General features: G+C 40.2%; 1 protein-coding gene across 1 annotated transcript in view; it reads left to right on the forward strand.

Annotated features, from left to right (window-relative positions):
• IQGAP1 (IQ motif containing GTPase activating protein 1) overlaps positions 1-13130 on the forward strand; it is a 100132-nt gene that overhangs the window by 51870 nt on the left and 35132 nt on the right. The window contains exons 13-15 of the mRNA XM_027068142.2: positions 27-187; positions 1878-2002; positions 3610-3773. Of these exons, the coding sequence (XP_026923943.2) occupies positions 27-187; positions 1878-2002; positions 3610-3773 (450 nt within the window). The remainder of the gene's footprint in view (positions 1-26; positions 188-1877; positions 2003-3609; positions 3774-13130) is intronic.

Raw genomic sequence — 13130 nt, forward strand, 5'->3', positions numbered from 1 at the left:
TTCTCCCCCTCCCCCTCTCTGTACAGCATAACCTCACCCATCCTGAGCTCTCTGTCGCAGTGGAGATGTTGTCGTCAGTGGCGCTAATCAACAGGGCGCTGGAGTCGGGGGACATGAACACTGTGTGGAAACAGTTGAGCAGTTCCGTGACAGGCCTTACCAATATTGAAGAAGAAAACTGTCAGAGGTGGGTGCCCAGAGTGGCAGCTTGAGTCCATCAGATGGCTCTTACTCTGTTGCTGGTCAGCAACACTCCCGTTTTCAGGCATTGTGACCTTAGTGTGATCTTTTCTTTTCTTTTTTTTTCCTGTTTTGATTTACTTTATTAACTGTTATGCTGGACGACTTATTATAAATTACCTATTATCATGACATTCGACTCCTAAATATATAGATATGCTTATCTGGAACAATGAAGGTACTTATTTTGTAGCCACAATAGTGCTGTCTTCTACCCTGACAAAAGCAGCGCTTCATCTTTAGTATCTTCTAAGCCTAGTCCATTTTCATGCTTCTTCACTTGTTCCAAAACTGTCCTTTTCACCTGGTCTCTTCAAACCAGGATCGAGTGCAGGATCATGTGCTACATCTGACTGTTGTATCCCTTAGGTATCTTCTAATCTAGCGTGGTTCCTGTCTTCATGATGCCGACTGGTTAAAGAGCTGGGACCAATTTGTATAAAATGTTCTGTCTTCGGGTTCTGGTTGCTTCCTGATATTTGGCTTATTCCTGTAAATTGGAAATTACATCCAAAGGGTTGTCAAGATTCAAGTCAACATTTTTGGTGATGTGTGTTTCATATCTCTTAACTAGAGGCATATGAAATCTACTTGTGTCACCGTTAGAAATACTAAGATTGATCTTTGAACTGGGGAGACAACTTATCCCTCTAATGTATATTTATGTTTTTCCCTTAGCATGATCTCTTTTCGTACCTTTGCACCATCAAAATATCCAGTTCCCCTTTAACCATCACCTAGTGTTTTTAACTCTGGTTGATAGTTCTTGTTTAAATCAGTACTTAATATTCAGTAAGAGTTGCTTAATGGTGATATCCTTTTTTTTTTTTTTTTTTTTTAAAGTAAGCTCTACACCCAACGCAGGGCTTGAACTCACGACCCCAAGATCAAGAGACACACACCATACTGACTGAGCCAGCCAGAGACCCTTAATGATATTTTGTTAGCTGGTGTATGGCCTTGTTTTTTTGTCTTTAGGAATTGGTTGAGACACTGCCTCTGGTTATTAGTTGGTGATACCTGGAATTTAGAACATGTAACAGGCTGTTAAGAATGAATGATATCCTGGGGCGCCTTGATGGCTCGTTTGCCAGAGCGTGCGCTCAATCTTGGGGTTATGAATTCAAGCACCACATTGGGTGTAGAGATTACAAAAAGAAAAAAATAAACTTAGAAAAAAAAAAAGGGAAGAAGTAGTGATGCCTTTACATTTTCACATTTTGTTGAAGGTAACTCCTCAGTCCCAAAGTTTTCCTCCAGAGTATGTCAAACTGTTGGGATACATTAGCTGTCTTTGTTCCTTGGATAATTTTTCCCAGTCTTCTCATTCCTGTCATCTGTGACAATCCTGAAGATTCCTTTTACTTTTCTTTTCTTTTTTTTTTTTTAATGTTATCTATTTTGAAAAAGAGAGAGAGCAAGCAAACATGCATACACACAAGGGAAGGGCAAAGAGAATCCCAAGCAGGTCCCCATGCTGACAGCACAGAGCCCAATGTGGGGCTCGATCCCATAAGCCATGAGATTACGACCTGAATTGAAACTAAGAGTTGGACGCTTAACTGACTGAGCCACTCCTGAAGGTCCCTTTTCTTATGTTGTCCTTCATTGTCTTTTTTGTTGGGGAAATGAGGCAGGTATCTCGATGAGCTGATGAAACTGAAAACTCAGGCACATGCAGAAAATAATGGATTTATTACATGGAATGACATTCAGGCTTGTGTGGACCATGTGAATCTGGTGGTGCAGGAGGAACATGAGAGTGAGTAATCTATTTAATTATCCCCTCAAATAATGACACAATTAAAGATGGTGTGATTCCACGACCTGATTCTGAACACTAGTCCTAGAAAGATTTTCGGAAATTGGATGTGTGTGTGTGTGTGTGTGTGTGTGTATCTCAAAAAGCTAAGGTTAGATGTTGTTTTCAAAACCTCAGGCAACTGCTACAATTAGGTGTGTGTGTAATAAAAACTAAAATATTCAGGACGTCCCTTGAACATGATCTTTTATTTTTAAACGTTTTGTAACAAGTAGTTTTGACGCTAACTAACTACCTGGAGTTAGGTCATCTTGCGCGGGTGCAGGGCACAGTCCTCCTGAAGACTCCTCTCATTTCAGACACTAGTCACAAACTCTAAGGAGTTCCCAGGTCACCACGCTTCTGAACAACTGGCTATAAATTCAGAGGTTCCCTCAATCTCCCCCCCCCCCCGCAGGTTCAATAATTTGCTAGAGTGCCTTGCAGAACTCAGGGAAAAGCCTATGTTTATGATGATAGTTTTATTATAGAGTATACAAATCAGAAGTGGTCAGAAAAGGAGACCTGTAGGGTGATGTCTGGTAGGGTCCCAAATGTGAAGCTTATGTGTCCTTAGGATGTGTGTCACAACCAGGGAGGCTCACCTGAGTGTGGGGTGTCCAGAGTTCTTAAGGGGCTTCGTTACCTGTGAAGGATTGGTTGTTGGCCATGTAACTGAACTCGGTTTCTAGTCTGCCTCCCCTCCCTGGAGATAGGCAGGCTGGGCTGATACCACGATATCACACGGCTCAAAGCCTCAGTATTTTGATCGCGTGCTTGGTCTTGCCGGCATGACCAGCCCCCGTCCTGAGACCATCCAGCGGCCCGCCTGGTTCGCATAGATAGACTCAGGTGTGGTCCTAGAAGCCCGGCAAGAATAACACAGACAATCCTACCATTTAGGAAATTCCAAGGGGTTCAGAGGCTTCATCTCAGAAACTCGGGTCAAAGGTCAGCCAAATTTTTCTTCTACCACCGAGCCTTTACAGAAGTAGTGCAGCTGCCTGAGATACCTAAAAAGTGAATGTTTTTAGTTTTAATTCGTTCAGTTTGTATTTCCTGTAAGAAAAATGCCGTTGGTTAGTGAGAAGAGCCTTGCCTTGGGGTGGGGAGCCCTCGGGTTGGATCTGCCATCGGCCACCTGTTTGCGGTGTGATCTTGAAGAAGAAATCTCTAAGCCTAGTCTTTTCTTACATAAAGATGTTGATCAGGTGACTTTTTAGGATTCTTTGAACTCTGACGTGCTGTGACTCAAAAATGGTTTTGATTACACATTGCAAAGTACTTGAAAGCTAGATTATTAAAGTCAGTTTCATGAAAATTCTCTCAACTTTTCAGGTAGAGCAATTAAAAATAAAACAGAAAGACTTGAGGTTTCAGTGGCAATATGGATACCAGGGAGTTTACTTTAAATGAAACAAATACTAAAAAAAAATTAAATGCTGCTTAATATTATAGGTGTCAAGTTATGATTTGAATCATAATGCTTGGGTGGATTTATGATTACTTAGATTTGTTTAAATAATTTGTTAATTAAAAGAAAATAACCTTTGTCCCTTCATATTTAGGGATTTTAGCCATTGGTTTAATTAACGAAGCCCTGGATGAAGGTGATGCCCAAAAGACTCTGCAGGCCCTGCAGATTCCTGCCGCTAAACTTGAGGGGGTTCTCGCAGAAGTGGCCCAGCATTACCAAGACACGCTGATCAGAGCAAAGAGAGAGAAGGCCCAGGTGAGTGGCACTGAAATTGTTCTTTTCCCTTCAGAGCACTTCATCCCTCATCCCTTCAGAGACAGAGGAAATGTCTCCCTTCATTTCCTCAATGACTGTTTTCTGGCACCTTTGCACTCAGAGTACTGGAGGGACACGAGACGTGACAGTGCATATTTGGGTGTTTTTGTGGTTCTCTGTTGTTGTAGACACATCTCTTGTGTCTCTTTAAGTAAATTCTGTGTTGAAACATAATGCCAAAATTGTGTAAGTTAGTAAGTTGCGTTAGTATATATGAGAATTAAAAGTGCCATAAATTTTCAAGAGCATACCTGTGTGATTGGTACTCAGATTATGAAAAGCTTAACGGAACTGTCCATCCCATCCTTTTCTGTCCTTGTCCACCCCCCACTCACCCACCTGCTGGTAACCACTATCTTGATTTTTAATGCCACGGTTGATTTTTGCCTGTATTTGAATTGTATTTGAACTGCCTGTAAGTAGCATTTTATACTCTCTTGTATCTGGTTTCTTTTGCCCAACATAATGTTAGTGAAATTCATCTGTGTAGCTGCAAGACGTATGAGTTTGTTCATTCTCATTGTTGTGTGTGATTTCATCACGGGGTTATATATTCATCGTTGGTAAATTTGGGGTTGTTTCCCATTCTTTGGCTATTGCAAATAGTGCTTCTATGAATATTTTAGTACATGACTCTTGGTAGATATATGTATCATTTCTGTTAATTAGGTGTACATTTAGAAGTAGAATGGATGGGTCATAGGGAATACACATAAGCTGTAGTAGATAAATGCCATGTTTTTTGTAATGGCTTCACTGAGATGTAACTCTCATAGCATAGATCTCACCATTTCAAAGCGTACAGTTCAGCGGTTTTTATTCTGTTCACAGAGCTGTGCGACCCTCTCCCCTCAATCAATTTTAGAAGATTTTTGTCACCCCAGAGAGAAACCTGGCACTCATTAGTCACTTCTCATTTTCCCTTAGTCTCTCCAGCTCGAGGCAACCAGCAGTCTGCTTCTGTTGGTGGATTTGCCTCTGCTGGTCATTTCGTCTACATGGACTCATACAATATGTGGTCCTTTGTGATTGGCTTCTTTCATTTAGCTTGGTTTATCCAAGTTGTAGCATGTGTTGGGAGTACATCATTTCTTTTTACTGTCAAATTATGTTCCACTGTATGGCTGTACCACATTTTACTTATCCGTTCATGAGCTGATGGACACATAGATTGTTTCTACTTTATGGCTATTAGGAGTAATACTGCTATGAACATAAAAGTTTTTGTGGGTGATTATAACACACCTTTTAAAAAGTTTGTCTTACCTCTCAGCTAGGTTGTTGACGGAAATGGACAAGATTTGTACCTCTTTTTATCATGTTGCTGAGTAGGAAGTTTCTTTGTATATAGTAGGCCCTCAGATGTTAGTTGCATGATTAAGACATAATTACTTCTGTTTTTCTAATTGTGATGGATCTCCTTTTAGGTTCTTCCTAAGTAATAACAGTTACATAGGGGGGACCACACCTTTCTTTTCTGACTGAGAGGATCCCTACAGTGAGGTCTGGTAGCAAGCAGAAGAACTAAAAGAAAAATCTTTTTTTTTTTTTTTTAAATTTTATTTTTAAGTAATCTCTACACCTAATGGGTGTCTTGAACTCACAACCCTGAGATCAAGGGTCTCTCTACTGACAGGGTCAGCCAGGCACTGCCTCCCCCCGCCACCCCAAAAGAAATTTTTAATATAGGGGGTCACATTCTTTCTAGGAAACCAAAGGTGGAAAAACAGACCAGAACTTTTGTGTTATTGAGGCTTTTGTATGCTCCCACTGATGCAGGCTCTGTAAGCGTGGGCTGGGATGAAGGGTCGTGGCTAACAACGTAATGTTGATTGGCCCCCTTTGATTGCATTGTCAGGAGAGTAGTTGGCATTATCGTGTCCTAATCATATAAATACAACAAGTACCAGATTTCACTTAAGAGGCACATCATGGTGCAGAATGTCAGTGATCTGAAACACAAGTCCTAATTTGTAGTCAGGAAACTGAGAAAAAGGGATTGGATCTAATGTGATAATTACTTGGGTGAGAAGCGGTTGTAATTGGCGTTCTCTGTCTTTGATATTAATTTTGGACCATTTGGACCAGAGCTTCCCAAACTTGGCTGATTGTGAAAACACTTGAAAAGTCATTTTATTTTATTTAAAAAAAATTTTTTTAATGTTTATTTGTGTGAGAGAGAGGGAGACACAGAATCCGAAGCAGGCTCCAGGCTCTGAGCTGTCAGCACAGCCTGACACGAATGAACCATGAAATCCTGACCTGAGCCAAAGTCGGATGCTTAACCAACTGAGCCACCCAGGTGCCCTGAAAAGTCATTTTAAAAATACAGATTCCTAAGCTTTAACTCTATTCCTGATTCAGAATATCTAATCCGGGGCCTGGCTGCCCTGATTTTGTGAGGGCCAGTGGTGGCGTTTGTTTTTGCTACCATTTAAGTCCAGAAGGAATCTTAGATCTGACTGACAGAGGATTGGGCTCTGAGAGAATGAGCTAGGTCTGGTTCCCTAAAAAAGGAAACGTCTAAAAAAGGAAAGTCACTGGAGCACACAACTTGTACCTGCTCTCACATGCTGTGAGCCTGACTGCTCCTTTTGTTTGGGTCGTGGGAGTTAAAGTTTTAGAGGATGTGACTAGAGTTTGAAGCATTTCCTTTTGCAGGGGAGTAACTTTCAGGATCCATCAAAAGGGGAGGAAGGGGGGCGGAGTTAGGGGAAAATTTGCTTGATAGTGCCAGGCCCAGCTGTGTAGACAAGTATTTGGTGGAATTGGCTTTTTTTAGGCCTCAGCTTAGCAGTTCCTCTGAGCCATTTTTGGGAGTGGTTTTAAAAATAATCATCTGAGTTCTAAAATTAGCGAACAAAAATCTTAATTTAAATTTGGTCTGTAGTTTTCTTGTGATATCTTTGTGTCTGGTTTTGGTATCAGGGTAATACCGGCCTCAAAGAATTAACTGGGAAGTATAACTTCCTCTTCTAGGTTTTAGAAGAGTTTCTAAAGGACTGCTGTGATTGTTCTTTAAACGTTTGGTAGAATTCACCAGCGAAGCCATATGGCCGTATGTTTTTGTTTGTTTGTTTTTGTAGAATGTGTTTCCACGTCTGTGTTTGTTATAGGCCTATTTGGATTTTTTTCCAGTATTCTTTATTCCTCCTTCCCTTTCTTGTTGCCTTCTGGGAATTCTGTTTTGCATATATTGATGTTATTAATGGTGTCCACAGGTTTCTGAGGCTTGATTCATTTTTTCTCATTCTTTTTTCATAACTGTTCCTTAGACTGGATATTGTTCTTCAGACTGTAAATTTAAATTGACCTATCTTCGGGCGCCTGGGTGGATGCCCAAATGGTTAAGCATTTGACTCTCGGTTTTAGCTCACGTCATGATTTCATGGTTCGTGGGTTTGAACCCTGAGCTGGGCTCTGTGTTGACAGCGCAGAGCCTGCTGGGGGTTCTCTCTCTCCTCTCTCTCTCTCTCTCTCTCTCTCTCTCTCTCTCTCTCTCTCAAAATAAGTAAAATAAATAAACTTTAAAATAAATACACAAACAGACCTGTCATCTTCAAGTTCGCTGACTCTTTCTTTTGCGTGATCAAATCTGCTGAGTCCCTCCAGTAAATTTTTCGCCTCAGTTATTGTACTTTTCAACTCCAGAATTTCATTTTTAAAAAAATAATTTGTTTCTTTATTGCTATTCTCTGGTAAGATACTGTTCTTATACTTTAAGTTCTTTAGACATGGTTTCCTTTAATTCTTTGAACATATTTAAAATAGATAATTTAAGTCTGTTTGCTTTTTTCCCCTGTTTGAACCATGCTTTCCTGTTTCTTTCTTTTTTTCACTTTGGTAGTTTCATAGAATTTTCTTTTTTTCTTGTTATTCCCTTTTTAAATTTTAATTCCAGTATAATTACATTACATTACATTACATTACATTACATTACATTACATTACATTACATTAGTTTCAGGTATATGATACAATGATTCAACAGTTCTGTATATTTCTCAGTGCTCATCATGGTAAGTGTACTCTTTAATCCCCATCATCTATTTCACCCATACCCTCCACCCATCTCCCCTCTGGTAACCATCTGGTGTAGTTAAGAGTCTTTTTTTCTTTTTATTCATTTGTTTTGTTTCTTAAATTCCACATATGAGTGAAATCATATGGTATTTGTCTTTCTCTGAGTGACTTACTTCACTTAGCATAATACTCTTTAGCTCTATCGATGTCATTGCATATGGCAAGATTTCATTCTTTTTTTTTTTTTAATTTTTTTAATCTTTATTTATTTTTGAGAGAAAGAGAGTGAGAGAACAAGCAGGGAAGCAACAGAGAGAGAAGGAGACACAGGATCTGAAGCAGGCTCCAGGCTCTAAGCTATTAGTACAGAGCCTGATGCGGGGCTCAAACTCATGATCTGCAAGTTCATGATCTGAGCCAAAGTCGGATGTGCAACCAATTGAGCCACCCAGGTGCCCCAGTTTCATTCTTTTGTGTGTGTGTGTGTGTGATTTTTTAAATTTATTTTTGAGACAGAGCATGAGCAGGGGAGGGGCAGAGAGGGAGGGAGACACAGAATCTGAAGCAGGCTAAGGCTCTGAGCTGTCAGCACAGAGCCCGACACGGGGCTGAACTCACAGACCGTGAGATCATGACCTGAGCCAAAGTCAGACGCTTAACTGACTGAGCCACCCAGGCACCACCCGCCCCACTGATTTCATTCTTTTTTATAGCTGAGTAGTAGTCCATTGTATGAGAATACCACATCTTCTGTATCCATTCATCTATTGATGGGAAGTTAGGCTGCTTCCATTATTTGGCTATTGTAAATAATGCTGCTAGAAACATAAGGGTGCATATATCTTTTCAAATTAGTGTTTTTTGTATTCTTTGGATAAATACCCAGTAGTTGGAATTACTGGATCATATGGTAGTTGTATTTTTAATTTTTTTTTCAAGCAAAACATCTCACATCTTTATTACTGAACCAACCTACTGGTGCAGAAGCAAAGTAACAGAAGAATCATTTCCTGGATAAAACATGTCTATTGTTCAGGTAGTAATGATGCTCATAGAGTGACAGGATATGAGCAGCATAAATATGTATGCCATCTCATGTGGAATTCCTTACAGACCCAGCTTGGTTCTTCTCCAGTGCCTCCTCTTGGAGTTGTACCTGATTTTATTACCAGTTTTCATCCATCCTGGAAAAATGGGGAATGGAACGATTCTGCATTTGTCTCTTGGCCAGGAATTGCTTTATCCTGAGAGTCTTTGAGAAGACATGGTGAGGAACTGTCAACTGCACATACCATGATGGTGGAGAAAAGGAGAGAGCTATTTTTAATTTTTGAGGAACCCCCATACTCTTTTCCACAGTGGCTATATCAGTGTGCACTCCCACCAACAGTGCACAAGTGTTCCTTTTTTTTCCCATATCCTTGCCAACACTTGTTGTTTCTTGTGCTTTTGATTTTAACCATTCTGACAGGTGTGAGGTGATATCTTATTTTGGTTTTGATTTGCATTTCCCTGATGATTAATGATATTGAACATCTTTTCATGTGTCGGCCATCTGTATGTCTTTGGGGAAATGTGTCTTCCTGTCTTCTGCCCATTTTTAATTGGATTGTTTTTGGGTGTTGGGTTGTATAAGTTGTTTACGTATTTTGGATACTAATCCTTTATCAGATATGTCATTTGCAAATATCTTCTTCCATTCAGTAGGTTGTCTTTTAGTTTTGTTGATCATTTCCTCTGCTGTGCATAAGCTTTTTATTTTGATGTAGTCCCTTGCCTGTTGTTTCCCTTGCCTCAGGAGCCATATCTAGAAAAATGTTGGCTATGGCCAGCCCCTGTCAGAGAAATTACTGCCTGGGCTCTCTTATAGGATTTTTGTGGTTTCAGGTCTCACATTTAGGTTCTTAATCCATTTTGAGTTTACTTTTGTGGATGGTGTAAGAAAGTGGTCCAGTTTCGTTCTTTTGCATGTAGCTGTCCAGTTTTCCCATCAGCATTTGTTGAAGAGACATTTTCCCATTGCATATTCTTGCCTCCTTTATTGAAGATTATTGACCGTGTAATCGTGGGTTTATTCCTGGACTGTCTATTCTGCTCCATTGATCCATGTGTCTTTTTTTGTGCTAGTACCATACAGTTTTGATTGCAACAGCTTTGTAGTATAACTTGAAATCCTGGGTTTGTGATACCTCCAGTTTTGTTTTTCTTTTTTAAGATTGCTTTGGGTATTCAGCATCTTTTATGGTTCCATACAAATTTTAGGATTATATTCTGTGAAAAATGTTGTTGGTATTTTGATGAGGATTGCGTTAAATCTGTAGGTTGCTTTGGGTAGTATAGACATTTTGACAATATTAATTCTTCCAATCCATGAGCATGGAATGTCTTTCCATTTGTATCATCTTCAATTTCTTTCATCGGTAGTTTTTGAGTTTTCAGAGTTCAGGTCTTTTATCTCTTTGGTTAAGTTTATTCCCAGGTATTTTATTATTTTTGGTGCAATTGTAAATGGGATTGTTTCCTTATTTCTCTTTCTGCTACCTCATTATTAGTGTATAGAAACGCAATGGATTTCTCTATGTTGATCTTGTATCCTGTGATGTTACTGAATTCATTTATCAGTTCCAGCAGTGTTTTGGTGGAGACTTCAGGGTTTTCAATATATGATACCATGTCATCTGCAAATAGTGAAAGTTTTACTTTTTCCATATCAATTTGGATGCCTTTTCTTTCTTTTTCATTCTCATTGCTGTGGTTAGGACTTCAGTACTACGTTGAATAAAAGTGGTGAGAGTGGACATCCTTGTCTTGTTCCTGACCTTAGGGGGAAAGCTCTCAGTTTTTCACCATTGAGTATGATGTTAGCTGTGAGTTCTTCATATATGGCCTTTATTATGTTGACACATGTTCCCTCTAAACTTACTTTTTTTTTTAACAGTATGTATTTTTAAGTTTTTATTTATTTTTGAAAGAGAGAGAGCATGAATGGGGAAGGGGTAGAGAGAGAGGGGGACAGAGGATCTGAAGCGGGCTCTGCTCTGAGCCCGATATGGTGCTCGAACTCCTAAACCATGAGATCATAACCTGAGCCACAGTCAGATCCTTAACCAACTGAGCCACCCAGGCACCCCCCTCTCAACCTACTTTGTTGAGGATTTTTATCATGAATGGATGTTGTACTTTGTCAAATCTTGCTTTCTTGTTTCTTTGCATGTCTTGTAATTTTTTTGTTGAAAACTGGACATTTTATAATGGGGCAACTCTGGAAATCAGAGTCTATCCCTTCCTCAAGGTTTATTGTTGTCTTTTGTTAATGTTGTCTGTTTAGTGACTTGCAATCCTGTTGCGTCATGTGTGGCCACTGAAGTCTCTGCTTAATTAGCTAGAAGTCATCTAATGGTTAGGCAGAGTATTTTTTTTTTTAAGTTTATTTATTTTGAGAGAGAGAGAGGGACAGAGAGTGAGGGACAGAGAGAATCCCAAGCAAGCTCCACACTGTCACCACAGAGCCTTACGCGGGGCTCAAACTCACGAACTGTGAGATCATGACCTGAGCCAAAATCAAGAGTCAGAGACGCTCAACTGACTAAGCCACCCAGGGGCCCATAAGCAGAGTATTTTTAAATGCCTAGAACCAATAAAGCTCCCAGCTTTTGCTGAGGGCCAGTGTGCATGTTGGGGTGCATCTTCAACACTCAGCCAGGTACTTTGCAATTCTGTCTTACCCTTCACTTCATGCTTGCCCAAAACTTCAAGGTTGGCCAGAGGTGAGCCCTTACAGCCTTATCGGATCGTTTCTGAGCATGTGCACAACTCACAGATGTATTATGGCCTTCTGGATTCCCATCTCAGGAGTATGTCAGAGGCTTCCAAAGCTCTCTGTGGACATCTTGTTCTCAAATTTTCCTTTTTAAGCTTTTTGGTTAGCTTACTGTTTGCCTTAATTTTTATCCACTGCTCTAGACATTTGTGATGTTAAACAAGTGCCTCTTACTGTTTTTGATAAATGCCCCTGGAGAAAAGGCTGTTTGCACAGGGATGCTCTAAGTCAGTTCAGATGAAGACAGCCTTGCTTGGTCTTCTAGGGATCTACCTACCAGGTCAGCTAGTGACAGTTCTCTGGGAATAGAAGGGGCTCTGAGGGAGGTGTGTGTGTGTGTGGTGGGGGGAGACAGATGGAAATGGGGCCATTTGAAATGCCACAAAGCTCACAGTTGTTAATGAAATTCAGCGGTTATTCTTAAATAACGATTACTGCAAGCATTTGGTCAATTTACGTAGTTTTGAAAAAGTTGCCTCTGATGATTTTTGCCAGTGTTTTTGTTGCTTTTATGTAGGAGAGGATTTTCAGAAGTCCTTACTGTACTATTTTCACTGATGGCCACTTCTCTCTCCATTTAAATTTAGTGTTTTTGGAATACTTGTTAAAGTAGATTCCTAGTCATTGGGTAGTAATATCTGCATGCTAAGACATGGACATCAGGGAGTCTCCAGGGCTCCTTTTATAATTACAGGTGTGAATGACTTGTAACTCTCTGTTCTGCTCCCCCCGCTACGGTGTGTGTACATACATACGTGCACGTGGCTAAAAATCAGCTGGTGTGCACCAGCGCGACTGTACCAGTTGTTGGAATATTGAGATACTTTTGTTTGGTCTGCTGCTGCTGCCCTGACAATGTGTGCCACCCCCGGTTCTTGCTCTTTCCCTGGACTTTGGCTGTGCAGCAACTAAAGGATTAATACCCAGTCCAGCGGGCCATAGGACTGCTCTTCGGATTGTTGAGTGCTTGTGTTGCGTTGTTGATGCGTGTGTTGTATAGATGCATGTATGTGTGTGTTGATGTGTATATATATGTATGGCGTAGTTTGTATGTGTGTGTGTGTATGTGGCATGGTTTGCATGTACGATAAGTAATATCTCAATGTTATTTAATATTAAATTAATATTCGTTAATAATTTAATAATATTTTATTTGTCGTCACACATGCAAATCATGCCCCATGTAACAGGAGAGACTCAAGGGGTGAGAAGTGCCCTATGGAGGTGTGTGAGTTTGTGCTGTGCACACACACACAGAATGGCCACTCTTTGCCCCTTCTCCCTTTCCTTTCCCCATATTTACCTACAATCATTGCCCACTCTTTTTGGTTCTTATTTCTGGTTTCTGTCTCTTTACCTCTTCTGAATGCAGCCAGTGTGCAAGTGTCAGCCTTGTTAAGGGGCAGAATTTCAGTATATTTTATGTAGCATTTTCACACTAAGTCTTTTATCTCG

This window comes from Acinonyx jubatus, chromosome B3 (genome assembly GCF_027475565.1).
Source record: "Acinonyx jubatus isolate Ajub_Pintada_27869175 chromosome B3, VMU_Ajub_asm_v1.0, whole genome shotgun sequence".
Lineage (NCBI taxonomy): Eukaryota > Metazoa > Chordata > Mammalia > Carnivora > Felidae > Acinonyx > Acinonyx jubatus.